This window comes from Mirounga leonina, unplaced genomic scaffold (genome assembly GCF_011800145.1).
Source record: "Mirounga leonina isolate KUSES-001 unplaced genomic scaffold, KU_Mleo_1.0 Mir_165, whole genome shotgun sequence".
Taxonomy (NCBI): Eukaryota; Metazoa; Chordata; class Mammalia; order Carnivora; family Phocidae; genus Mirounga; species Mirounga leonina.
Genome location: NW_023270415.1, coordinates 17965393 through 17990434, shown reverse-complemented (window position 1 = coordinate 17990434; position 25042 = coordinate 17965393). Strand labels below are relative to the sequence as shown.

Sequence of the window (25042 nt, the reverse complement as noted above, 5' to 3'; positions counted from 1 at the left end):
ATTTACTAGTTCACTTATAGTTACTAAGTTGTTCCGAATGAGTGTGTATGTGTGTGCACATGTGCGTGCTTTGTGCAATTTCTGTTTCTAACTGGAACGTGGCACTGGCAGTTAGTGTTGGCTCTTTTGAGTTTGGCATGTCTAGGCTACTGTGTGACATGTGATGACCCAACTCTATCAAAATAACTGTGAAATCTTTATACATTTTGTCATGATGTCCTTTGGTTTTCACCTGACACAAAATCCTAAACACTACATGAACTCAGGCATTCAGAATTTCATGTTTTAAGGTGCTCATTTGAGAAATCATAAAGATTGTTTTAGATTAGTACCAAAATGCCAACGCAGGATTTTAAAACATTTTTTAGAGAAGTTGTGGATTTTCTGTGAAGGTATATGCTTGGGTCTCAGGCTGAGAAACACCGCCATGGATGATAGCCATTCATTCATTCAGCAGTATTTGCTGAGGCTACATGTGCCTGGCACAGGGACTCGAACAATCAACAAACTGCCTGCCCTTATGAACAGCCTTACAGTCTAATGGGAAAGGAGGACAACAGACAAGTAATTATATAATTTCAGATAGTGATTAGTGCTATAAAGAAAGTGAGCAGAAGGACATGGAGGGTGAGAAGGACAGAGGTGCTATTTTAGAGAGATTGGCAGAAGTGGTGGAGCTGATATTTGAGCAGACACCTAAGTGATTACCTGAAAAAAGTTTTCCAATCAGAAGAAGGGCAAGTGCAAAGGCCTTGAGACAGGAATTTACTCAGAGTGTCTTGAGGATCAACAAGGAGTTCAGTGTGGCAGAAGCATGAGCTAAGGAAATAATGTCTGAAGTAGCCAGGGGCCAGATCACACAGGGTACTGTAATGTCGTATAGACTTTGCTGGTTCTTACGAAAAAAAATGGGATTGCAGTAGGCATGCTTTAGGTAGACTAGAGGTGAAACTCCTGTCTCTGGAACTCAACTTTTTCTTCTACTTTTTTTTTTTTGTAAGATTTATTTATTTATTTGAGAGAGAGAGAGAACACAAGCAGGAGGGGCAGAGTGAGAGGGAGAGAGAATCTCAAGCAGACTCTGCACTGAGCACAGAGCCCGACATGGGGCTCGATCCCAGGACCCTGAGATCATAACCTAAGCCAAAACCAAGAGTTGGATGCTTAACTGACTGTGCCATCCAGGTGCCCCTTTTTTCTTTTCCTTTTTAAAATCAACTTTATTGAGGCGCCTGGGTGCCTCAGTTGGTTAAGCGACTGCCTTCAGCTCAGGTCATGATCCCAGAGTCCTGGGATTGAGTCCCACATCAGGTTCCCGGCTCAGGGGGAGCCTGCTTCTCCCTCTGACCCTCTCCCCTCTCATGCTGTTTCTCTCTCTCTCAAATAAATAAATAAAATCTTTAAAAGAAAATCAACTTTATTGAGGTATAATTTACACACCCTTTTTAAAGTTCAGTTGGATGAGTTTTGGCAAATGTATATATCCATGTCATCACCATAATCAAGATGAAGAATATTTCTATCATCCTAAAAAGTTCCTTTGTTCCCTTTTACAGTCAGTCCCCATCCCTTGACCCCCACCAGAGCTAGGACCTCACTGGAATTTGGGGAATCATTATTTTTAATGTAGACTTAATAGCTATAAGGACTTAGATTTGTGCTGCCAACAGAGAGCCATAGCCACACGTGGCTACTTAAATTTAATTAAAATTAAATAAAGTTAACAAATCAGTTCCTGTGTTGCACTAGCCACGTTAAGTACCTAATAGCCACATGTAGCTAGTGGTTGCCATATCGGGCAGGACAGGCATAGGACTTTTCCATCACTGCAGATAGTTCTATTGGGCAATGTAGAGATGTTACCTAGGTGGAATTTGACCTTCGCCACATGAACGTAGGCTCAGCAGCCTACCTTAACTGACTGAGCCACCCAGCCACCCCTCTCTCTGCAACTCACAAAGTCCTCCTTCCGCCCTTTGAAATACCTTCTTCATGAGCCTTTTGAGAATTGCCCCTCTCTGTCCCCAGTTGCTGTCTGATACAGAAAATGCAAATGCTTTCTGGAGCCAGGAAGGTAGTATGTCTCAAGGGGACCTGGTATATGATGTTAGAGTAAAGTGCTGGCCACTGTGCAAAGATGTTCACATTCAAAAAAAAAGTTAAACTGCTGCTGGCCAAACAAAAACACATGTAAGCCAAGTTTGGCCACTGGCCACCAGTTTGCACTCACTTCTTGGCTAATTCTCTCTCAAATCACTAAGCAGCTGTGATATAGTGGAAAGAGTGAGTGAACATGGAAGAAAACCTTGATTTGAAGCCCAGCTCTGCTACTTGCTAGCTGGGTGGTAATAATGATGATGATAATGTTAACCTTCCAGAATTAAGTCTTCTCATCTGTATAATAAAAACAATACTACCTATGTCACAGGATTTGTTTTTCTTAAAGATATTATTTATCCATTTGACAAGAGAGAGAGAGACAGAGAGAGAGAGAGAGCACAAGCAGGGGGAGTGGCAGAGGGAGAGGGAGAAGCAAGCTTCCCACTGAGCAGGGAGCCCCATGTGGGGCTCGATCGATGTGGGGCTCGATCCCAGGACCCTGGGATCATGACCTGAGCCCAAGGCAGATGCTTAACCGACTGATGCTTAACAGGTGCCCCTCACAGGATTGTTTTAAAGATTAAGATAATATTCTTAAAAACACCCACCCTACAATAAGCCCTCAATAAATTTTTCATAGCATCTGTGATATTTATTTTCTTGTATTGTTTTGATCGATTATATGCTTTATTCTACCTGTATTTATGAAGTTTGGTTGAGCCTATTTCTCTGTTAGACTCTGAGTTCCTTTGGGTCAGGGATTTCCTTCTGCGTCCCTTTAATTACCTACAGTACCTATTCAAGTAATTAAGTCCCTTGTACGTCCACTGTGAGATTCAACAAAAGCTTATGACTCAAAGTCTGATTGGGGGAGGAATCTGGAAGAACACAGTCAACTCTTAGTACAGATGTATATTTCATATAAGAAAGCATGTGGCTGGGGCGCCTGGGTAGTTCAGTTGGTAAGCGTCTGTGTTTGGCTCAGGTCACAATCCAGGGGTCCTGAGATTGAGCCCAGCCCCAGGGCTCCCTGCTCAGTGGGGACACTGCTTCTTCCTCTTTCTCTGCCCCTCCCTCCACTTGTGCTCTCTCTCTCTCAAATAAATATAATAATCTTTTAAAAAAAAAGTATGTGGCTGACTTATAACGATTCCCAAAGTTATGATTCCCTTCCTTTTCCAACATAAAAGAGAAAAAACAATGATAGTTGTTCTCTTAAGTGGATGCCTCTTGCTTTTGCATTTACTAAGTTTGCTAACAGCAATACAGGAATTTTAGAAGTGTCATACTAGAAATTTATGGGGGGAAAAAGAGTTTCAGTTTTAACTGAATTTAACTGAACTAAATTACATTTTGGCAATTTAGATAGAAGTGATGCTGGGATAAAGGTGGTAGAAGAGGTATGTATCAGAGCAGCTAACACTAGGGGCTCAGCTCATTTTCCCATCCGGAATACTGAGACAAGAACAACAACTATTAGGAATCTCAAAAAGTTCTTGTGAAAGTTATTAGACAATTAAGGTCATGGAATTTGGGGAGAAGAGGAAGGAAGCATGTGTATCTCACATAAACAGGTTAGAAGCTTTCTGTACTCCTATGGCTTTATAAGAAACAGCATGTCATATTTTGTCCTAACAAAATTCTCTTACTTTACAGGTACCCATGCCTTCCAAATGCCTGTAAAAGACTAATTCACATATTGAACTTGGTATGGTTAATATCATTGCCCCTTGGGATGCCTGGGTGGCTTGGTTGGTTAAGTGTCTGCCTTCAGCTTGGGTCATGATCCCAGCCGGGGTCCTAGGATCCGAGTCCCACGTCGGGGTCCTTGCTTGGCGGGGAGCCTGCTTCTTCCTCTGCCTGCCGCTCCCCCTGCTTGTGCTTGCTCACTCTCTGACAAATAAATAAATAAAATATTAAAAAAATATCATTGCCCCTTTATTTGTGAGCTTTCTTCTTTCTGAACTTTGCATCTACAGACTCATTAAGTAAGTGATTTGTAGGTTAAATGAACTAATTTAACTCCAGAATTGATTGAAAACTTAACTCCTCTCCTTCCCCCTTATTAACTATGCTTTATACCAGGGTATTTTATTTTTTCCTCTCAAAAGTATCATTCTTAAAACTAGGAGAACTATAGTAACAAATGGGTTTAAATGTCAGATTTAGTTTGGGAAAAAAGTTTCTAACTAATCAAGGTTCCAAATGGGGAAAACGGATCAGTTGAATGGACTGTGCTTGACAAGCCAGAGAGGCCACCCATTTCTTCAGTAGGGTTTTGTCAAGTATGATTTTGTCAAGTATGATTCAGAACGACACATTCAGATGCAACTTAAAAAATCTATTTCACCGTTCACATGTATTATCAATAAGGAAAATCTGCCTTGGTGATGTCAAGACATAAAAGTGCATGCCAGTGTGCACACTGCTGTTATCTTTCATGTGCTCCGAAGCTTTCATAATTCAATTCTTTAGATTCTGTATGAGGAAAATAAAATTTCACTGCAGGTGTAACTTCTCAGTAACAGAAGACAATGATTTCTACTTAATGGGCATATTCAATTTCTCAACTTATAAACACTCAATAAAAAATCAGTTCCAAGATCACATATGTAGTACCACCAAACTATTGTCAAAATAGAAATAAACAACTTTCCCTGCATGAATTAAGAAAAACTTTATTGAAAAAACTATCCCCTTTAAGTAACATTACCTATCTTATATGAAGGTAACATCATTTTTTGCATGGACCTGGAAGAACTGGGTGAGAAAATAACATTTGAAGACTTTCTCTTTCAAACATATTTCTTTTGAAGAAAACTGTAGACAATAATTAGGGTGAAAGTCAGTACTAATACCCTTTAGGAGTGTCTTACAGATGGTTCATTTCAAAGCATCAAATTCTATTTACTCAAAAAACCTAATAAAGTAAACAATTCCCTTGGCAGCTGCAGAAGACTCAAATGACCTCATGGATTGCACTGATGTATCTACTTTGTGCCAAATGTTTCAGAAATTTTGAGACAGTTCACTTATCTAAGGTTCAGAAAGCAAGAATTTCCAGAATAAGTGAAAGGGGCTGACTGTACAATAATAATTAAAACAATACTAGCTTTCAATTAACATATCAATGTGTTTTGCATGAAGAGGCAGTTTCCAAGCACACAATAAAGCTGTGCTGCCCTCTTAAGGGTAAACATCTTTACCACTCACTCCTTGAGTCACTAACAGACCCAGAGGCTTAACAAAAGGTCTGAGCTTAACTGCTCTTTTCTTTTGTAGAAAATAGTGTAAAAAGCACTCTTTGGGTCAGAAATACACTGGTGATTTGACCTTGGACAGGTCACTTAATTCCTAGTCTGTATCCATAACTGTAAATGGAGTCAACAATACCTGGTAACGTATTAATGGACTGGTGAGAGAATGAGATGATATATATGAACATATTATGTAAACTATAAAGCAACAGTAATGAGAAGTTAGTTATTATTTTATATAAAACTGGTCTAACCTTTCCTGCCTATATCCCTGTCTGTAAAATGGGTACAGATCTAGATCTAAATGCCTAACCGTCACTTACTGGCTGTGTGAACCTGCGGAAGTCATTTCCTTTCTGGACGTGTTTTCTAACAAGGTTATTATGAAGATCAAATGATACCGTGTTTGTAAAGGCTGCAACAGGAATATATTAAGAACTTAATAAACAGCTGTTACAACTCTCTGAGGAGAGGGCCGTAAGGAGCAAACTGTATCTAGTTAAAAGGCTTTGTATGTATATATGACTCTATACGCATTCAAGGTATTGTTATTTGTACTGTAAACTGCAAAGACATACAGGGAACTAGGAAACAAATTGTGCCCCAGTTACCCTCAGTAGAGAGGGGGGGAAAGGCAGAAAAGGGGACTTAGGCACTCAGTGGCTTGGAATACAGGTAGGAATGAGAACAGAGAAGTGTGGCAGAAAAAAAGACCTTAAGAAATACTCCGAGAATCAATTCATTGTTTTCCCCCTTTTTCTTTTACGACCTCCAGTCTAGATTAGATCATTTCATTCAACTTCCCAGCCCGCCATATCGCTGGACATTTATTTACTGTACCTTCTTCACTGAGAGCCTTTCATTCCCCTCCCCTTCTAGGAGTCGTGAACTTCAGACCCTCCGCTTCCGACACCCATTCCCTTTCTGTTTTTACCAGGCTTCCCTGTATCCTCCTATCCGCCTAAGGGGGAAGTGAAACTGAACGCACCGCAGGGCATCCTAGGAAATGTGGTCTCTCATTCCCTTTTGCTTGCGCTCTAGAAGTGGGAAGACGACAAAGGTGATCCAGTTAAAACTACAACTCCCAGCAAGCAACATGAGTGACTAGCTTCCTTTCTGCCCCCCTCCTATTGCCTTCCTCTTCCTCCTCTCCGCGGGAGCTGAACCGCTTGGCCTCACGGTATTTGTAGTTCTTTCTGGATCCAAGATCCTAGCACTCAACGTCCGGAAGAGAGGCTGCAAGACTCTAATTCCCAGAGGGCAAAGCGGTGGCTGCGCCTGCGCACTCTCAGTGAGGGCGTGTATGTCTGTGTGTCTGAGGGAGAGAGAGAGCGAGAGTGAGTGAGTGTGAGTGCTGGGTAGGGTGGTGGCCGTTACGTTCGGGGCAACGGCTACGGCAGTGGAGAAGTAAGAAGAGAAACAACGTCCGGCGCTTCCGCCTTCGCTTAGGAGGAGGAGGAGCTGGTAGGGAAAGGAAAGTGATTCGTCCTGGGCCTGGACTAGACAGAGTCGGGCTGGTGGGGGTCTGGGCTATGAGCCTTTGAGGGTCGCTTGGGACGCGGAGCGAGACACGAGAGCCGAGAGGTATGTCTCAGCCGCCGCCGCCGCCTCCGCTGCCTCCGCCACCTCCTCCCCCCGAGGCTCCGCAGACTCCGCCGTCCCTGGCGGCGGCGGCTCCTCCGGGGGGGCTCTCGAAACGGAGAGACCGGAGAATCCTCTCCGGGAGCTGCCCGGATCCGAAGTGCCAGGCGCGTCTGTTCTTCCCGGCCTCCGGTTCTGTCAGCATCGAGTGTACCGAGTGCGGACAGCGGCACGAGCAGCAACAGCTGCTGGGGGTGGAGGAGGTGACCGACCCGGACGTAGTGCTACACAACCTGCTGCGGAACGCGCTGCTCGGGGTGACAGGGGCACCCAAGAAGAACACGGAACTGGTAAAGGTGATGGGCCTTTCTAACTACCACTGCAAATTGTTGTCGCCCATATTAGCTCGCTATGGAATGGATAAACAGACAGGCAGGGCTAAGCTTCTCCGGGACATGAACCAGGGTGAACTGTTCGATTGCGCTTTATTAGGTGACCGCGCCTTCCTCATCGAACCAGAGCATGTTAACACCGTGGGCTATGGCAAGGACCGCTCCGGAAGCCTCCTGTATTTGCATGACACTCTTGAGGACATCAAGCGGGCCAATAAAAGCCAGGAATGCCTCATTCCAGTTCATGTGGACGGGGACGGACACTGTTTGGTGCATGCTGTGTCCCGGGCTCTAGTAGGCCGGGAGCTCTTCTGGCATGCCTTGAGAGAGAATCTTAAACAACACTTTCAGCAGCACCTGGCCCAGTATCAAGCCCTGTTCCATGACTTCATTGATGCCGCTGAATGGGAGGACATTATCAATGAGTGTGACCCTCTGTTTGTACCACCTGAGGGTGTTCCCTTGGGCTTGAGGAACATCCACATATTTGGCCTTGCCAATGTATTACATCGCCCTATTATTCTGCTAGATTCTCTCAGTGGCATGAGAAGCTCTGGTGATTATTCAGCCACCTTTCTGCCTGGGCTCATCCCTGCAGAGAAGTGCACAGGGAGAGATGGTCATTTGAACAAACCAATCTGTATTGCATGGAGTAGCTCTGGTAGAAACCATTATATCCCCTTGGTAGGCATAAAAGGGGCTGCTTTGCCCAAACTGCCTATGAATTTGCTGCCTAAAGCATGGGGTGTGCCTCAGGACCTTATTAAAAAGTACATTAAACTTGAGGAGGATGGTGGTTGTGTTATTGGAGGAGACAGAAGTTTGCAGGATAAATACTTACTTAGGCTTGTTGCTGCTATGGAAGAAGTCTTTATGGACAAACATGGTATCCATCCTAGTTTGGTTGCTGATGTCCATCAGTATTTCTACAGGAGGACTGGGGTGATAGGAGTTCAGCCTGAAGAAGTCACAGCAGCTGCTAAAAAAGCAGTAATGGATAATCGCCTTCACAAATGTTTGCTCTGTGGTGCCCTTTCTGAACTTCATGTTCCTCCAGAGTGGTTGGCTCCAGGAGGGAAACTGTATAACCTGGCAAAAAGTACTCATGGACAGCTGAGGCCTGACAAAAATTATAGCTTTCCCTTGAACAATTTAGTTTGCTCATATGATTCAGTGAAAGATGTTCTGGTACCAGACTATGGATTGAGTAACCTGACAGCTTGTAATTGGTGCCATGGCACATCTGTGCGAAGGGTCAGAGGAGATGGGTCTATTGTGTATTTGGATGGGGACAGAACTAATTCTAGGTCCACTGGTGGCAAATGTGGTTGTGGATTCAAACATTTTTGGGATGGTAAAGAGTATGACAATCTACCAGAAGCTTTTCCTATTACTTTGGAATGGGGTGGAAGAGTGGTCAGAGAAACAGTATATTGGTTCCAGTATGAAAGTGATTCATCTTTAAATAGTAATGTTTATGATGTTGCAATGAAACTTGTTACCAAGCACTTTCCAGGTGAATTTGGGAGTGAAATCCTAGTTCAGAAAGTTGTCCACACTATATTGCATCAGACTGCCAAAAAGAATCCTGATGATTATACTCCTGTAAATATAGATGGTGCTCATGCCCAAAGAGTCGGAGATGTACAAGGACAAGAGTCGGAATCTCAGCTCCCAACTAAAATTATTCTTACTGGACAGAAAACAAAAACTTTGCACAAGGAGGAGTTAAACATGAGTAAAACTGAAAGAACTATTCAACAGAATATTACGGAACAGGCTGCTGTAATGCAGAAACGGAAAACAGAGAAGTTAAAACAAGAACAAAAAGGGCAGCCCAGGACTGTTTCTCCTAGTACCATTCGTGATGGTGCATCCTCTGCACCTGCTACCCCTACCAAGGCTCCCTATTCACCAACAACTTCTAAGGAGAAAAAGATCCGAATAACAACTAATGATGGACGGCAGTCCATGGTTACACTTAAGTCTTCAACAACCTTTTTTGAACTTCAGGAAAGCATAGCCAGAGAATTTAACATTCCTCCATATTTACAGTGTATTCGATATGGCTTTCCTCCTAAAGAGTTAATGCCACCCCAGGCAGGAATGGAAAAGGAGCCAGTTCCTTTACAGCATGGTGACAGAATTACAATAGAGATTCTAAAAAGTAAAGCAGAAAGTAGTCAGTCTGCTGCAGCACACACGGCCCACACTGTGAAACAAGAAGAGATTGCTGTTACTGGTAAACTATCTAAGGAACTTCAGGAGCAAGCTGACAAAGAAATGTACTCCTTGTGTCTTTTAGCAACATTAATGGGTAAGATCATTTTAACCTAGACGGTTATTTCTTAATTGTGAATATAATGCATTGAGTTTTTCTGTTGTCTTCGTGAAAAAAAATCTGTGGTCATCGTAAAAACTCTTCAATTATATATATAGTTTAGGAGGAGATTATTTTCTTTAGGTTTTTTTTTTTTTTTTTTTTTTTACAGTTAATGGATATATGTTAGCATGATTCTCTACTAAAGTCAATATTTAGGACAACATAACTAAGAAAGTGAAAGTAGTCTCTTAACTGTCACCAGATTATTTAAATATAATTTATTGTTGTAAATTTTTTTTAATAGCCTTATAGTGTATCTATTTAAAACGTTTTAAAATATTTTACCTCCTGGGCTCTATTGAGCCTGCCCACTTTGTCCCTTTTCATTTATTTTTAAATTTTCTTTTCCTGCATGTCATGTGATTTCAGGACTTCCTGTTTGATGAATTGCAGTTTCTGGTGTTTATATTCTCACTGCTCTCCCACCTAATAGTCTCTGTCCTCCATTTCCTGCCTGTTCTTCCTTTCCCAGTTCATCACATTTTTATTTGTACATTAGGATTTGTGCTTAAGTTATTTCCTTGCTTACTGACTCTGGGCCATCAATTGTAATAAACTATTATAACTCATGAGAAATACAAGAAACAGGTAGATGTTAATGGGGTTGCTTAAGAAGCATTTCTTTTTAATAATTCAGCATAAATTAAAAATATCAACTAAATATGTAATCTAAAGCTTTAGATGATTTGGGATATGATCCAATGGTGCACTTCTAACATTATTTTTATTTGCTTAATCTTTGTTTTCAAAATCACTCTTAATATGCTTTACTAAGGCTTAAAGTAGAATTAAAATTTATGTTACATATTAGAAGAGCCTTATTTTTGCTGAGATTAGAGCTTTTAACTAGAAAAGTGATCTGGGTTTTGATTCTTTTTTCTAAGAGTAGTAAATATCAGTGAATTGGGCCTTGACCTACCAAAATGAAGATTATTTATTCCTGGCTTGTTAAATTTGGGGGCCTAGAAGTTAATAGGAGATTTAAAAGCTCTGTACACATTTATAACTTGATATTGCTGATTTTATTTTGGCAGACATAGCCATCGAATTGGGGGATATGTCAAGAAATGTACTAGGCACACTGTATTTCTGTCTCTTAGGGTTTCTAGTTTCTTAGAGACTACATGAAAGATTGTGTGATCTTTGGAGTCAGAAAGACCTAGAATTTGAATCTTGGCTCCACTGCTTATTAACTTAGTGATTGAGGCAAGCTGCTTAACTCCCCAGTACTTTCAGTTGCCTCTTCTCTACAAAATACCCTTTGTAGTTGGGACACAGGGCAACAATAAAATACTCCTAGAACTCTGAAAATTAAATAACATCGGCAGAGAATGGATAAAATTAGGTATATGCAGAAGGTACTTTAAAAACTAGCAATCTCCCAGGTAAAAAACAGGAAAGAGAAGGTCTTCCTCAACAGAAGATGAACTCTTGAGGATGTGGCTCATCTCTTATCTAAACTTGGATGCTCAGTACCTAGTATAGTGCCCAGCAGGTTGCAGGCACTTTGAAATGTTTTTGATTGCATTAAATAGATGACATTAACATGTCTAAAGAAAGGCTGTGTCAGCAGAAATGGAATGGATGGTCAGCATTGAACGTTGAAAAAGAGTTGAAAAGCAGAATTTGGCACTGTTTAGACACTGCTGTACAAAGGGAAAAGATACATCATCTAGAGTTCATGAAAATTCTGGTAACTAGAAAGGTAATCTCTAGGGTGGGAATATTTTATCAGTCCTCACCACGGCCTGGCTGAAAGAACTGTATCCCTTTAGAGATTCTGTATTCATCAAGTATCTGTTCTGAACACTCATTTAACTTCCTGATATAAGTATTGATGTACAGATGAGAGTGCAGATGAGGATTACGTTCACTTAGAAGGCTGTGTTCTCCATTGTAAATAAATAAATGGCAAGAGTGAGATTATGATCCATACTTTAAGTCTGGTCAGCATAATAATATATTTTATAATGAAAATCAGTAAAATATAGTTCTGGTTTATAATTAGTCACTTTTTGAGTTTAGTTTGAGGTTTCTGGACCTGAATATCTGAGTACTAGACTGTGGACTGCAATGAGTTCAACAACATAATGTCTTGTTGTGATCCCTTCCCTCTTTACCTCCAACATTTATGTTGCTGCCCTTATAAACCCATACATCTCTTTAAATCTATTCCCAACACAAATTTGAGCATAAAAAGAGTGTTTTGTTATTTTAAAAAAATTTTTTACTGTAGCACTTGAGAGATTTTCTGCTGTAAAACAGTACTAAGAGAGTGCCTGGCCTGTATTAGTCCCTCTATAAATATTTGTTCTTTACCTCTCTGATTTTCTTATAACTGTATTTGAATTATGTAGAAGATAATCTTTTTGTTTGTTTTGTTTTTATTTAGAGAGAGAAAGCATGAGTGGGGGTGGAGGGGCAGAGGGAGAGGGAGAAAGAATCCGAAGCAGGCTCCATGCCCAGGACAGAACCTGATGCAGGCTCGATCCCATGACCCTGAGACTGTGACCTGAATCTAAATAAAAAGTGGGACACCCAACTGCCTGAGCCACCCAGGCATCTCTAGAAGATATTCTTTTTATTATTATTATTAAAGATTTTATTTATTTATTTGACAGAGAGAGGGAAAGCACAAGTAGGCAGAGTGGCAGGCAGAGGGAGAAGCATGCTCCTCGCTGAGCAGAGGGCCCCAATGTGGGGCTTGATCTCAGGACCCTGGGATCATGACCTGAGCCGAAGGCAAATGCTTAACCCACTGAGCCACTCAGGTGCCCCGCCCTAGAAGATACTCTTTTTTCTTTTTTTTTTAAAGATTTTATTCATTTATTTGACAGAGAGAGAGACAGCAAGAGAGGGAACACAAGCAGGGGGAGAGGCAGAAGCAGGCTTCCTCCCGAGCAGGGAGCCCGATGCGGGGCTCGATCCCAGGACCCCGGGATCATGACCTGAGCCGAAGGCAGACGCTTAACGACTGAGCCACCCAGGCGCCCCCTAGAAGATATTCTTAATAAAAAGTGATGTGTTGGTAAAAATGTCAATTTGGGAATAAATATATACACACACACACATATACAACCTTATGTAAGGAGTGCTGGAGAAATATTGATGTTTAGTTTGGAGAGGGCTGAAAAACGACAGAGCTTATTTAGAAAATTGCAAATTTCAAAATGCAGAAATTACTTTGTGAATTACCAGATATGAGCTAAGCTGCTGTTACGTTAGTTTAGAAAAAGAGTGCATCAAGCCTTATGCTGTTTGAATAACTGGCTTCTTCTCATTTAGGTTTAGGCTTATATACCACCTTCTTAGAGAGACTTCTGACCATTATCTAAGGGTTTGAGAGACCTTTGCTAACCACTCTAAGTAGGTCCCCTCTATCATTGTATCGTGTTCATTTCTCTCATACCCTATTACAAGTTTTCATTATCTTCTTTGTTGGTTTACTTATTTATTTGCTTACCCCACTGTATTGTAAACTCCACAAAGGCAGAGACGGTAGCCTGTTTTATTCACTGATGAGTACTTTATCACTTAGTACAGGGCCTGGCACTTATTAGGTGCCAAATAAATGCTTGCTGAATGAATGAATGCAATTTTTTCAGCAAAATGAATGTTTTGCTATGAGCTAGAGATTGTGCTGGAGATACAAAGATGAATGAGACATAGTCCTTGACCTCCATAAACTTAGCTGCAGGATCTAAACTGAGGGCATTATAATTATTATTTATTTGTATCAACAAATGCATCAGTCTTTTGCTTAGTATGAACCATTCATGGAACTAGTCACTTTGAATATGAGAGTTTAAAATGAAATAATGTTCTACCTGTAATATTTCATATTTAAATCTGCTTTATCCAGACTAGTTGGAGGTTATTGAACAATTTTTGCAGATTGTCATCTTCATTATTTATATGTGAGTGACTTTGGCATTACAAAATATGTTATTCAGTTTTCTTGTAGACCATTTTTTGGTGGATTTTCTTTGTGGTAAGCATGACAGATGGCCTAACAGCCATCATAAATACTAGGCTAATTTTTTTTTTCTTAGTAGTGTATTCCACTAAGTTTCTAGTTAATTTTCTTTTTCAAGAGATAAAGACAGATTTGTGAAAAACAGAATCTGTCAGTTTGGAGTTGCTTTAACAGAATTGAGCTACTTGTGATATTTACCCCACTTCACTATAAAGGTTAGCAGCCTTTCAGGAGTTGAGAAACTTGTTTGATTTTTATATATCTTTTATCTTCCTGAAAGATGCATATAGATATATCTTAAGATAAATGTATGTTATACATGAATTTATACTATCATACTTTGAAGATTAAGTTAAACATTGATTCTGTTCCTTTCTGTACTCAACTACTTTGACACCTTTTATTTTCCTTCATATTTTTTCAATTACAAGATTATATTATTTTTAAATATTCAAAGAATTCAAGTGTATGTAAAGTAAAATATGATAGTTGTCTTTAACATTTTTACTTCCCAGAGAAAATCAGACTGTGTGTGTGTGTAAACATTTACACACAGGTTTGTGTGCATGTATATGTATGATAAATACATCTTTTAATGCTAATGATGACGCTAAAAGTTGTATGGGCTGGATATACTTCAGGGACTCGGTATAAGGAGAGAAACAGGCATGCCTTTCTTAGAAATGGTTTTGACTATTGGTAAGGTAGATACATTTTTAGATGGGAGGATCTGCAGGAAGGGTAGAGAGATGGCAACAATTCTTTCAGCTAACGAATAGCTTTAGGATTATTTCTAGTAGAAATAGTCCCATATTTCTAGTTTAAATTTACATTTTGGCCAGTTTATTTTATGGTGATAGATACTTGAGTTCAGAGTTAATTTTAGGTATCTTGGGGGGGGGGTCTTTAAAAATACATATTTTTTTCTTTTTTAAGTTTATTTATTTAGTAATCTACAACCAATGATGGGTTCAAACTCAGGATCCCAAGCTCAAGAGTCATGGGACTTCCGACTGAGCCAGCCAGATGACCTTACAAAGATATTTCATTTTATTACTCAGCCATAGAAAAAGAATGAGATCTCGCCATTGTGACAATATGGATGGACCTAGAGGGTATTATGCTAAGTAAAATAAGTTAGACATAGAAAGACAAATACCATATGATTTTATTTACATGTGGAATCTAAAAAACAAAACAAAAAAGCAGAAACAGGCCCATAAATTCAGAAAACAAACTGATGGTGGGGGGTGGAGGGAAGTGGGCAAAATGGGTGAAGAGGAGTGGGAAGTACAGGCTTCTAGTTATGGAATGAATAAGTCATGGGAATGAAAGGTACAGCGTAAGGAATATAGTCAATGGTATTGTAATAGTGTTGTATGGTGACAGGTGGTAGCTACGCTTGTAGTGAGCATAGCATAACGTATAGAGTTGTCAAATCACTGTGTTGTACACCTGAAACTAATGTAACGTGTGTCAATTATACTTCACTAAAAACATATATATATTTCATATAGATGTTAGACTTTAAAATTTGCTCATTTCATAAATTGCAAAGTAGAAACTTCAAAGTGCTTTTTTAAAAAGCCAGTTAAAAATTGGAATGATGAGCTTTTAAGCCCACTTTTAAACCCGTGATTTTATTATTAGTAGTAAAAGGTAGAAAAATGTGATATTTTAAAAAAATGTTCACTTTAATATACTTCTTAAAAATTAAAAATTAAATATAAAATTTAATATACTTTTTAAAAATTAAAAATTCTTAAAGAGGAAAAAAGATAAACCAAAAGAAAAACCATCCATAATACCACTGCCATATATAACTACTGTTTCGGTAGGAGAACTGAAGACTTAGGAGGAAGGATTTGAGGAAGACAAAATGTGAACAGAGGTTATTGATGATAGTGGTATAGACTTTTTTTCTACATTTATATGTACACACAATGTGCTGAATGTAAGTATTTTATTGTTTACTATGAAGAAACAGATAAATTATAAAGTAAAATTAATTGGGGGCTAACAAAAATATGAGTTAATATAATATTTGCCAAATGCTTTACCAAGCTATTCCTGTTCTCTAAGAGTTTGCTTTCTAATGGAATGGTAGAAAAATAAATCTTTCCCTTTTTTGGTAAGATCTACTCTCTTAGTAACTTTCAAATATACAATACAGTATTAACTGTAGTTACCATGCTGTACATTACATCCCCATGGCTTATTTATTTGATAACTGGAAGTTTGTAACTAAAAGTCTTTCCCTTCGTTTTTGCTGTGATTTTTTTTTTATTAGATTCATGAAGAGGTATAGATGGTTCCATTAGTTATATTTTATCCATATTAACACTGAAGAACAGTTGTCATTGTGCTGCTTCATTTAAGTTTTTCTGAACTTCTTTCAGGCATTGTTAAAAGGAAAAACCTCATTTATACTGTTCATTCATATACATTCATTCAGTGAATGTTAAGAGTGGTACTGTCTCCTCAGCACTGTGTCAGGCCCTGGGAATAGAAAGTCAGATAGACCGCTGACTTTTTCCTGACTTTGAGAAGCTAGTCTAGAAGGGGAAGCAGAAAAGTACACTAAATTAACCTGCAGTGTGATGAGAACTATGGTGCTCATCTGCATAAAAGTAGCAAGGAAGGTACCTACCTACCTGCCACTCTGAAGAATCTAAGAGGAAGTGACACCTAAATTGAGTTTTAAAGAATATATAGTAATTATTGACCTTTGGGAACCAGACCAGTTTGGTGGTGTTGCTTTGTAAAAGTCAAGTTAGGGTGCAGTGAGAGATGTGAGATAGGAGAGAATGCAAGGATGACTCTTCGAGTGCCTTTATCTGCCATGAAAAAGGAGCTTGGGCTTTATGGTATGGTTTTGGGGAACCATTAAAGGTGTAACTCGGAAGAAGGCGGGATTTGAGGAGAACAAGATTGGAGGGAAAACCAGTGAGGACGTGGTGGCAGTATTGCAGGCAGGAGACAGGCCTGAACCAGGGCAGTTGTAGGATGAATGGGGGCAAATGCAGTGGAGAGCAGGATGATGCTGATGGGGCACTTGTACAGAGTGTCACAATTCCTGCTTCCTGATCTCTAATCTCTCTTCTTGGTTCTGTTACCAACAAACATGACTTAGTGGAAGTATTTGTATACCAAAGGAAATAATTTGCCTATTTTTTCCTCCCAACCAGTTGTTGATGCCAGGGATTTCTACAAGAAAAGACTGGATAGTTCTGTCATATTTGTTGTAACACAATTTGACCTCTGGTAAAGGTTTAATATCAGTGGAAAGGGAGGGCTTAAGCTTTGGATTCAAATCCTGCCTCAGCCACTTTACAAGCTGTTTGATCTTAGGAGAATTGCTTAAACTCTCTAAGTTTGTTTCCTTTTCTGTAAAATAGGGCTTAGTTGTGATGAGAAAACAAAACTGTGTAAAGTGCCTTCTCAAAGCTGTGTAGATAATAGAGGTTTCGATTTATTTATCCTTCCCTTAAAGGAACAGAGCATGCATACTTAATGAGGCCACATACTGCTCTGAAGGGGAGTGAAGTTTGGTTCTTGGGAGAGGGAGAGGGTAAACAAAATCTTTAATGAATAAAACTCTGATATACTGCAGTACATAAACAGATAAGCAGTATATCTGTATTTCTGTAGTATTCAAATGCCACAGAGGAGGCAGCTAAGCAAAATGTTTTAAAGGGATCCTTAGGAATAATTTTAAAAAAAGATCCTTAGAGGGACAGAATGAAAACAAGGTTGATAAACACTCCAATAGAGTTCTTACTTAGAGTTCTGCCTGCTTAAATAAGGAAGAGTAAGGTATGTAAAATACTAGGAAATGTCACTTTAAAATTAGTATTTAATGGTGGACAGTTCTGGAGAATTCACTATTTTAAGACCTATTCAGACTTCTACCAAAAAAACTTAAGTGCTACCATATAATTTTTATTTATTTGAGAGAGAGTGCACAAGCAAGGGGAGCAGAAGGCAAAGGGAGGGGGAGAAGCAGGGTCCCCACTGGGCAGGGAGCCCGATGTGGGACTCCATCCTAGGACCCCAGGATCATGACCTGAGCTGAAGGCATAGGCTTAACTGACAACCACTGGGGCGCCCCACTACTATATAATTTTTATATGTTTTTCAAATAAATTATATTCTGAGTATTTTATAAAATACTTAGTACATTTAAGGTAACATTGATAATAACTAAATGAAAGGTTATTGCCATAGAAATATTTTTTTTTTAAGATTTTATTAATTTATTTGAGAGAGGGAATGAGAGAGAGAAAGCGTGAGAGGGGGGAGGGTCAGAGGGAGAAGCAGACTCCCTGCCGAGCAGGAGCCTGATGTGGGACTCTATCCTGGGACTCCAGGATCACGACCTGAGCTGAAGGCAGTCGCTTAACCAACTGAGCCACCCAGCCACCCTGCCATAGAAATAATTTATCCAAATGAAGTTTAATGATAAGTTCAGCAATCGGAACTTCTACTGTAAGTTGTTAATATTCTGTATTTGGAGGCTTTTATTAATATTCAAAATGTAAAATTAAATTCGTGTGCCCACCCTTAAATTTAGCCATATTCTGGTAATACTGTATCATTAGTGAATGAAGTGTTTGTGTGTAAGTAAATGTTCTAGTAAACTGAAACTTTAAGCGCCAAGGCTTTTAAAATTTGCATACTTTAATCTGATGTACTGAGTACTCTAAACTTTAACCAACTGCCATGCAAATTCATATTCCTGTTTATAAACGTGGGAAGGGGTTAGAGCTCTGAGAGACTGCATGTACATAATGATTAAGCCACGTCATTAGTAACCTCCATTCAAAAATAAAAATTTAACCTTTCTTTGTTAAGATTAACTGAAAAAAAAGTCCTGATTGTAAATGTAGCATATATACAGTATCAGATTAGAAAATAGTGAAAGTATAAAGAAACAAAAACAATCATTCCACAAACCAAAAGTAACTAATTTTTTTAAAAAGATTTATTTATTGGGGCATCTGGGTGGCTCAGTCCATTAAGTGTCTGCCTTTGGCTCAGGTCATGATCCCGGGGTCCTGGGATCGAGCCCCGCATCGGGCTCCCTGCTCTGTGGGGAGCCTGCTTCTCCCTCTCCCTCTGCCTGCCGTTCCCCCTGCTTGTGTTCACTCTCGCTCTCTCTTAAAAAAACAAATCTTAAAAAAAAAAAAAAAAAAAAAAGATTTATTTATTTATTTTAGAGGGTGGGGAGGGAAAGCGAGAATCCCAAGCAGGTTTCGCGTTGAGCGTGGAGCCTGACGCCGGGCTTAACCCCACAATGCTGAGATCACGACCTGAGCTGAAACCAAGAGTCAGACACTTAACTGACTGTGCCACCCAGGCACCCTCAAAAGTAACTAATTTTTACGTTCCTTCTATTCTTCATTAACTTTTTGAACAGTGATTATCTGTCTTTTTATTTGAAACTTCTTATTGAAATAGTCACTGTCAAGGATGTTCTTAAAAAAATGTTTTTGTGAATGGTCATTTGCTTCTGGTATTTTGTAGATTTCTAAAGGTTATTCTGAATCTCTTCAACAAGGTATTTCCCCCCTAAATTTCTATTTAAGAAAGTCAACTTTGGAACAACATAATAATTAATTACGTACCTTCAGTCTACCTATTTACTTTTCTCCCTAGACCCTTCCATCTATTTTTATTTGATTTTAACATAATATAGAATACACAGGGGCACCTGGGTGGCTCAGTCTTTAAGCGTCTACCTTCGGCTCAGGTCATGATCTCGGCGTCCTGAGATGGAGTCCCGCATCGGGCTCCCTGCTCAGTAGGAAGCCTGCTTCTCCCTCTCCCTCTCCCTCTCTCCCTGCTTGTGTTCCCTCTCTTGCTGTCTCTGTCTGTTAAATAAATAAAACTTAAAAAAATATATATATATATATAAAATACACAATTCTGTATTTTACTTGTTAAAAATAAGTATCTTTCCATAACCTTCTCTGTTGCTCTAGTTCAAGGTTGTGAACTACTTTCCTTTGAGTTGGATTGAGTCTTCAGGTATATTTTGTTTAATATGCCCAGTATTGACTCATGCAGTTTTAAAGACTTTTTTGAATTAGTTTCTACATTTAAAAATTAGGAGAATTCACATGAAAAACCTAGGTTTCTGGCTTCTGAAAAGCCATATGGTCTTAAAACATTGCGCCTACACTCTTCTATGACAGCACATGGTAGTGGCTGCCACCTTTAGATGGGCCATGGATTTTCTAGTTTACCACAGTCCCATCACTCCATATCATCTCTTTATGTTATACCAAGCTGTGTTACTCATTTGGGAGATCTGCCTTGCAATCTCTGTTCAAGGTTAATCATTAAGCAACCTTGGGTTGAACTCTTTTGTTTGTTGCCAATACTATATTTGTTTTTATTTTACAGGAGAAGATGTATGGTCTTATGCAAAGGGACTTCCTCACATGTTCCAGCAGGGTGGAGTATTCTACAATATTATGAAGAAAACCATGGGTATAGTTAATATCTGATTTTATTCTTAGATAATATATCTCCACTTAGGCTGTTGTAAGATTAAGAAAGGGCAGATATTCTAAAGCTACTTCCATCATTAATTTTTGGTATATGTTCTTCTTTAGCAGTTTGCCTAGTTAAAATGGATTATTATCCTGGTATGATCAGCTATGTTTTCTGCTATAATATTACTAAAAAGTCTCCTATTACTTTCTTGCTCCTATTTTCTCATTAAATTGTGTATATGTTTCTTAGTAACTAAAGACAAATTGTGAAATTAGAAGCAAAAAAAAAGAAAGAAATTAGAAACAGATTTGGTTATAATGCTAGTGAATGTACCAGAACCAGATAATACAGTATTTTTGTTGTTGTTGTGTTTTGGCTGTTATTATATATACCTCAGTGCTTTCTGAATTTTAAGAAATTACTCATTTTACATTTAACTTCACATTGTGTATGCATTGTTTGTAAAGATATGTGAAAGTATACAACTGTATCTTCAGGTTTTAAGGTCTTAAGAGAATGATTAGCAGTGTGTGTTTGGACTTCACATGTTTTTTCAGAGATTTGATGTGAATGATTTTGGCTTTACTCATTTTTTTCATTTTTTCACCTACCTGACCTCCATAGACATTAACTGCATAATCATTATTTATGGTTTTTATCTCTTACACACTTTTTTTTTCCCTTCTTCAAAAAAACCAACCCAACTTGGCTATTGTAGAAATGTTCAAACATACATAAAAGTAGCAAGAATAATATAATGAACCCCTGTTTACCCACCACTCAGCTTCACAATTATCAGTACATTTCTATTCCCCTCAACTGGACTATTTTAAAATAAATCCCAGACATAATATAATTTCATCTGTAAGAACTTCAGAATGTATCTCTAAAAGTAAGAACTCTTTCTTTTTAAAAAAACTACAATATGATTATCACCTATTAAAAATATGAAAAATAGGGGCACCTGGGTGGCTCAGATGGTTAAGCGTCTGCCTTCGGCTCAGGTCATGATCCCAGGGTCCTGGGATCAAGTCCCACATTGGGCTTCCTGCTCCTTGGGAGCCTGCTTCTCCCTCTGCCTCTCTCTCTCTGTCTCTCATGAATAAAATAAAATCTTTAAAAAAAAATATGAAAAATAATTTTTAAAACATCACCAATATTCAGTGACCTTTTACAATTCCGTGATTTTTTATTGTCTTAAAAATTTTTTTTTTCTTTTGGTTTATTTGAATCAGGGACCAAAGAATGGCTGACTGGCTGGTTTCCTTCCTTTCTTCCTTGGTCCTACTTTCCTTCCTTTCCTCCTTCCTTCCTTCCTAAGACAGGATTCTTGAAGCATAATTTGCATACAGTACAATTCACCCTTTGTATGTATATGAATTTTGACAAACATATGCAGCCATGTAGCCACCACCATAATCAAGATACAGAATATTGCCGTCATTCCAAAAAGTTGCCCTGTGCTCCTTTCTAGGTAATCCCTTAACTCCTACCCCCAGGCCTTGACAACCACTGATTTTGTTTGTCTCTTTATGTTTGCCTTTTTCGTATCACCATATAAATGGATTAATATAACCTTTTGTGTCTAGTTTCTTTGATTTAGCACAGGGGTTGGCAAACTACTGCCCAGCAGCCATATCAGGCCTGCTGCCTGTTAATAAAGTTTTCTCAGAACACAGCAAAACAAACAAACAAAAACCCACAGCCACACTCATGTTTACCTCTTGTCTATGGCTGCTTTCACACTACCTTGGCAGAATTGAATAGTTGTGGCAGAGACTATATGGTCTGAAAACCTAAAGTATTTACTGTGTTGCTCCATTACAGAAAAAAAATTGCCAATTTCCGTTTTACTGTTTTAATGCTTTTGAGATTCGTCTATCTGGTTGCGTGTATTAGTTTATTCTCTCATATAGCTGAGTAGTATTCCATTGTATGGATGTATCACATTTTTGAAAATCTATAATCGATTGAAGGACATTTGGGTGATTTTCAGTTTTGGGCTCCTATAGATAAGGCCACTATAAACATTTGTGTATAGGTCTTTGTGTGTGGACATATGTTTCACTTCCCTTTTGTAAATACTTAGGAGTGGGATTGCTGAGTCATATGGTAAGTATATGCTTATCTTTATAAGAAACTCCCAAATCATTTTCCAAAGTAGCTGGACCATTTTGTATTCCTTAGCACTGTATTGGAGTTCCAGTTGCTCTGTTCCTTACCAGTACTTGGTAGTATCAGTTTTTGTTTTTAAAACTATTTTAATAGGTTTATAGTATTACCTCATAGTGGTTTTAATTTGCATTTCCCTAATAACTAATGGTGTTGAGCATTTTCTCATGTGCTTATTTTCTTCCTCCTTTTGCTCATTTTTAAATTGGTTTGAATCTTCTTTTTAGTTGAGTTTTGAGAGTTCTTTATATATTCTGGGCACACATCATTTATCAGGTAAGTATTTTGCAAATATTTTCTCCCAGTTTGTAATTTGTCTTTTCATTCTCTTAACAGTATCTTGTGAAGATCAGAGATTTCTAATTTTGATAACCAGTTTAACAGTTTTTTCTTTTGTACTTTTTGTGCCCTATCCAAAAACATCCTTGCTTAATCAAAGGTGACAAAATTTTTTTTCTGTTTCCTTCTGGCAGTTTTATAGCTTTAGATTTTATATTTAGGTTTATGATCTATTTCAAGTTGATTTTTTATATGTTGCAAGGTATGAGTTGAGGTTCATTTTTTAATGTATGGATATCCAATTGTTCCAGCACTGTTTATTGAAAGAAGTATACCTTAGCCATTGAATTACTTTAGTACCTTCGTCAAAAATCAATTGACCATGGATCATACACTTGAAAAGGATGAATTATATGCAAAATATAGCATCAGTAAAATTATTTTAAAAAATCAATTGACTATAGATGTGTGGGTCTATTTTTAGAAACTTTTCTGATTTGTTGATCTATGTCTCTCCTTTCGCCAATACCTAGTCTTGATTAAAGTATCATTATAGTAATTCTTTTTTTTTTTTTTAAGATTTTATTTATTTGTGAGAGAGAGAATGAGAGACAGAGAGCATGAGAGGGAGGAGGGTCAGAGGGAGAAGCAGACTCCCTGCTGAGCAGGGAGCCCGATGTGGGACTTGATCCTGGGACTCCAGGATCATGACCTGAGCCGAAGGCAGTCGCTTAACCAACTGAGCCACCCAGGCACCCTCATTATAGTAATTATTGAAATCAGTTAGTATGAGTCTTCCATCTTTATTCTTTTTTTTTCTATTTTTTTAAAGTTTTTATTTAAATTCCAGTTAGTTAACATACAGTGTAATATTAGTTTCAGGTGTACAATATAGTGATTCAACACTTTCATGCAACACTTGGTGCTCATCACAAGTGCATTCCTTAATCCCCATCACCTATTTGACCCAGTCCCCCACCTACCTCCTCTCTGGTAACCTTCAGTTTACCCTCTACAGTTAAGGATCTGGTTCTTGGTTTGCCTCTCTCTCTCCGCCCCTCTACTTCCCCCCGCATTTGTTTTGTTTCTTAAATTCCACATGAATAAAATCAAATGGTATTCATTGTTCTCTACCTTATTCCGCTTAGCATAATACTATCTGGCTCCATCCATGTTGTTGCAAACATCTTTATTCTTTTCCAAAAAAAAAATTTGGGGTATTCTAGGTGCTTTGCTTATGCATATAAATTTTAGAATCAGCTTGTTAGTTTCTACAAAAAAGTCTGCTGGGATTTTTATTGTGATTTGTTGACTCTGTAGATCAAATTGAGGATAAGTTATATTTTTACAACATCGAATCTTCTGATTCATGAAAACATTGTATTTCTCCATTTATTTAAGTGTTCTTTAATTTCCCTCATCAAAATTTTGTAATTTTCAGTATATAATTCTTACATATCCTTTGTTAGATTTATACCTAAATATTTCATGTTTTGGGAATGCTGTTGTAAAAGATGCTTTTTTAAATATTGCAATTTCCTGGGGCACCTGGGTGGTGCAATCAGTTAAGCACTGGACTCTTAGCTTTGGCTCAGGTCATGATCTCAGCTCAGGATAGTGAGATTGAGCCCCATGTCACCTCTGCACTCAGTGCCAAGTCTGCTTAGGACTCTCTGTCTCTCTGCCCCTCCCCACCCCCGCTGTCTCTCTTGGTCTTTCTCTCTCTCAAATAAATAAATGTTTTTTTAAAAATTCCAACTCCTTTTGTTCTTTGCTAGTGTATAGAAAATAAGATTGGTTTTTAAACTTTTTAAAAAGATTTTATTTATTCATTTGAGAGAGAACGAGAACAAGAGAGATCACAGAGGGAGAGGGAGCAGGAGAAGCAAACTCGCCACCGAGTGGAGAACCTGCGTGGGGTTCGATCCCAGGACTCTGAGACCATGACCCGAGCCGAACGCAGACGCTCAATCGACTGAGCCACGCAGACGCCCCAAGATTGGTTTTTATACATTGACCTTGTATCCTGTGACCTTGCTTAATGCACATATTCTAGTAGCTTTTTAGCAGATTCTGTGGGATTGTTTGTGTAGGTCATCATGTCTTTTGCAAATAAAAGACAGTTTTATTTCTTCCTTTTCAGTCAGTATGCCTTGTATTTCTCTTGCCTCATTGCAGTGGCTATAAGTTCATTGCTGAATAGGTATGGTGAGAACAGACATCCTTGCCTTGTTCCTGAAAGCAATTCAGCCTGTAGGTTTTTCAGAAATGCTCTTTATCAGATTGAGGACATTCCCTTCTATTGATGGTTTACTGAGAGTTTATATTTTGAATGGATGTTGAATTTTATCAGGTGCTCTCTTCCTGCATCTACTGAATGATCTTACAGCTTTTCTATTTA

General features: G+C 38.7%; 1 protein-coding gene across 1 annotated transcript in view; it reads left to right on the top strand.

The window, feature by feature from the left end:
• Positions 1-6694: 6694 nt before the first annotated feature.
• VCPIP1 (valosin containing protein interacting protein 1) overlaps positions 6695-25042 on the top strand; it is a 31730-nt gene continuing 13382 nt past the window's right edge. The window contains exons 1-2 of the mRNA XM_035011266.1: positions 6695-9647; positions 20098-20184. Coding sequence (XP_034867157.1) covers positions 6944-9647; positions 20098-20184 — 2791 coding nt within the window. The 5' untranslated portion in view covers positions 6695-6943. The remainder of the gene's footprint in view (positions 9648-20097; positions 20185-25042) is intronic.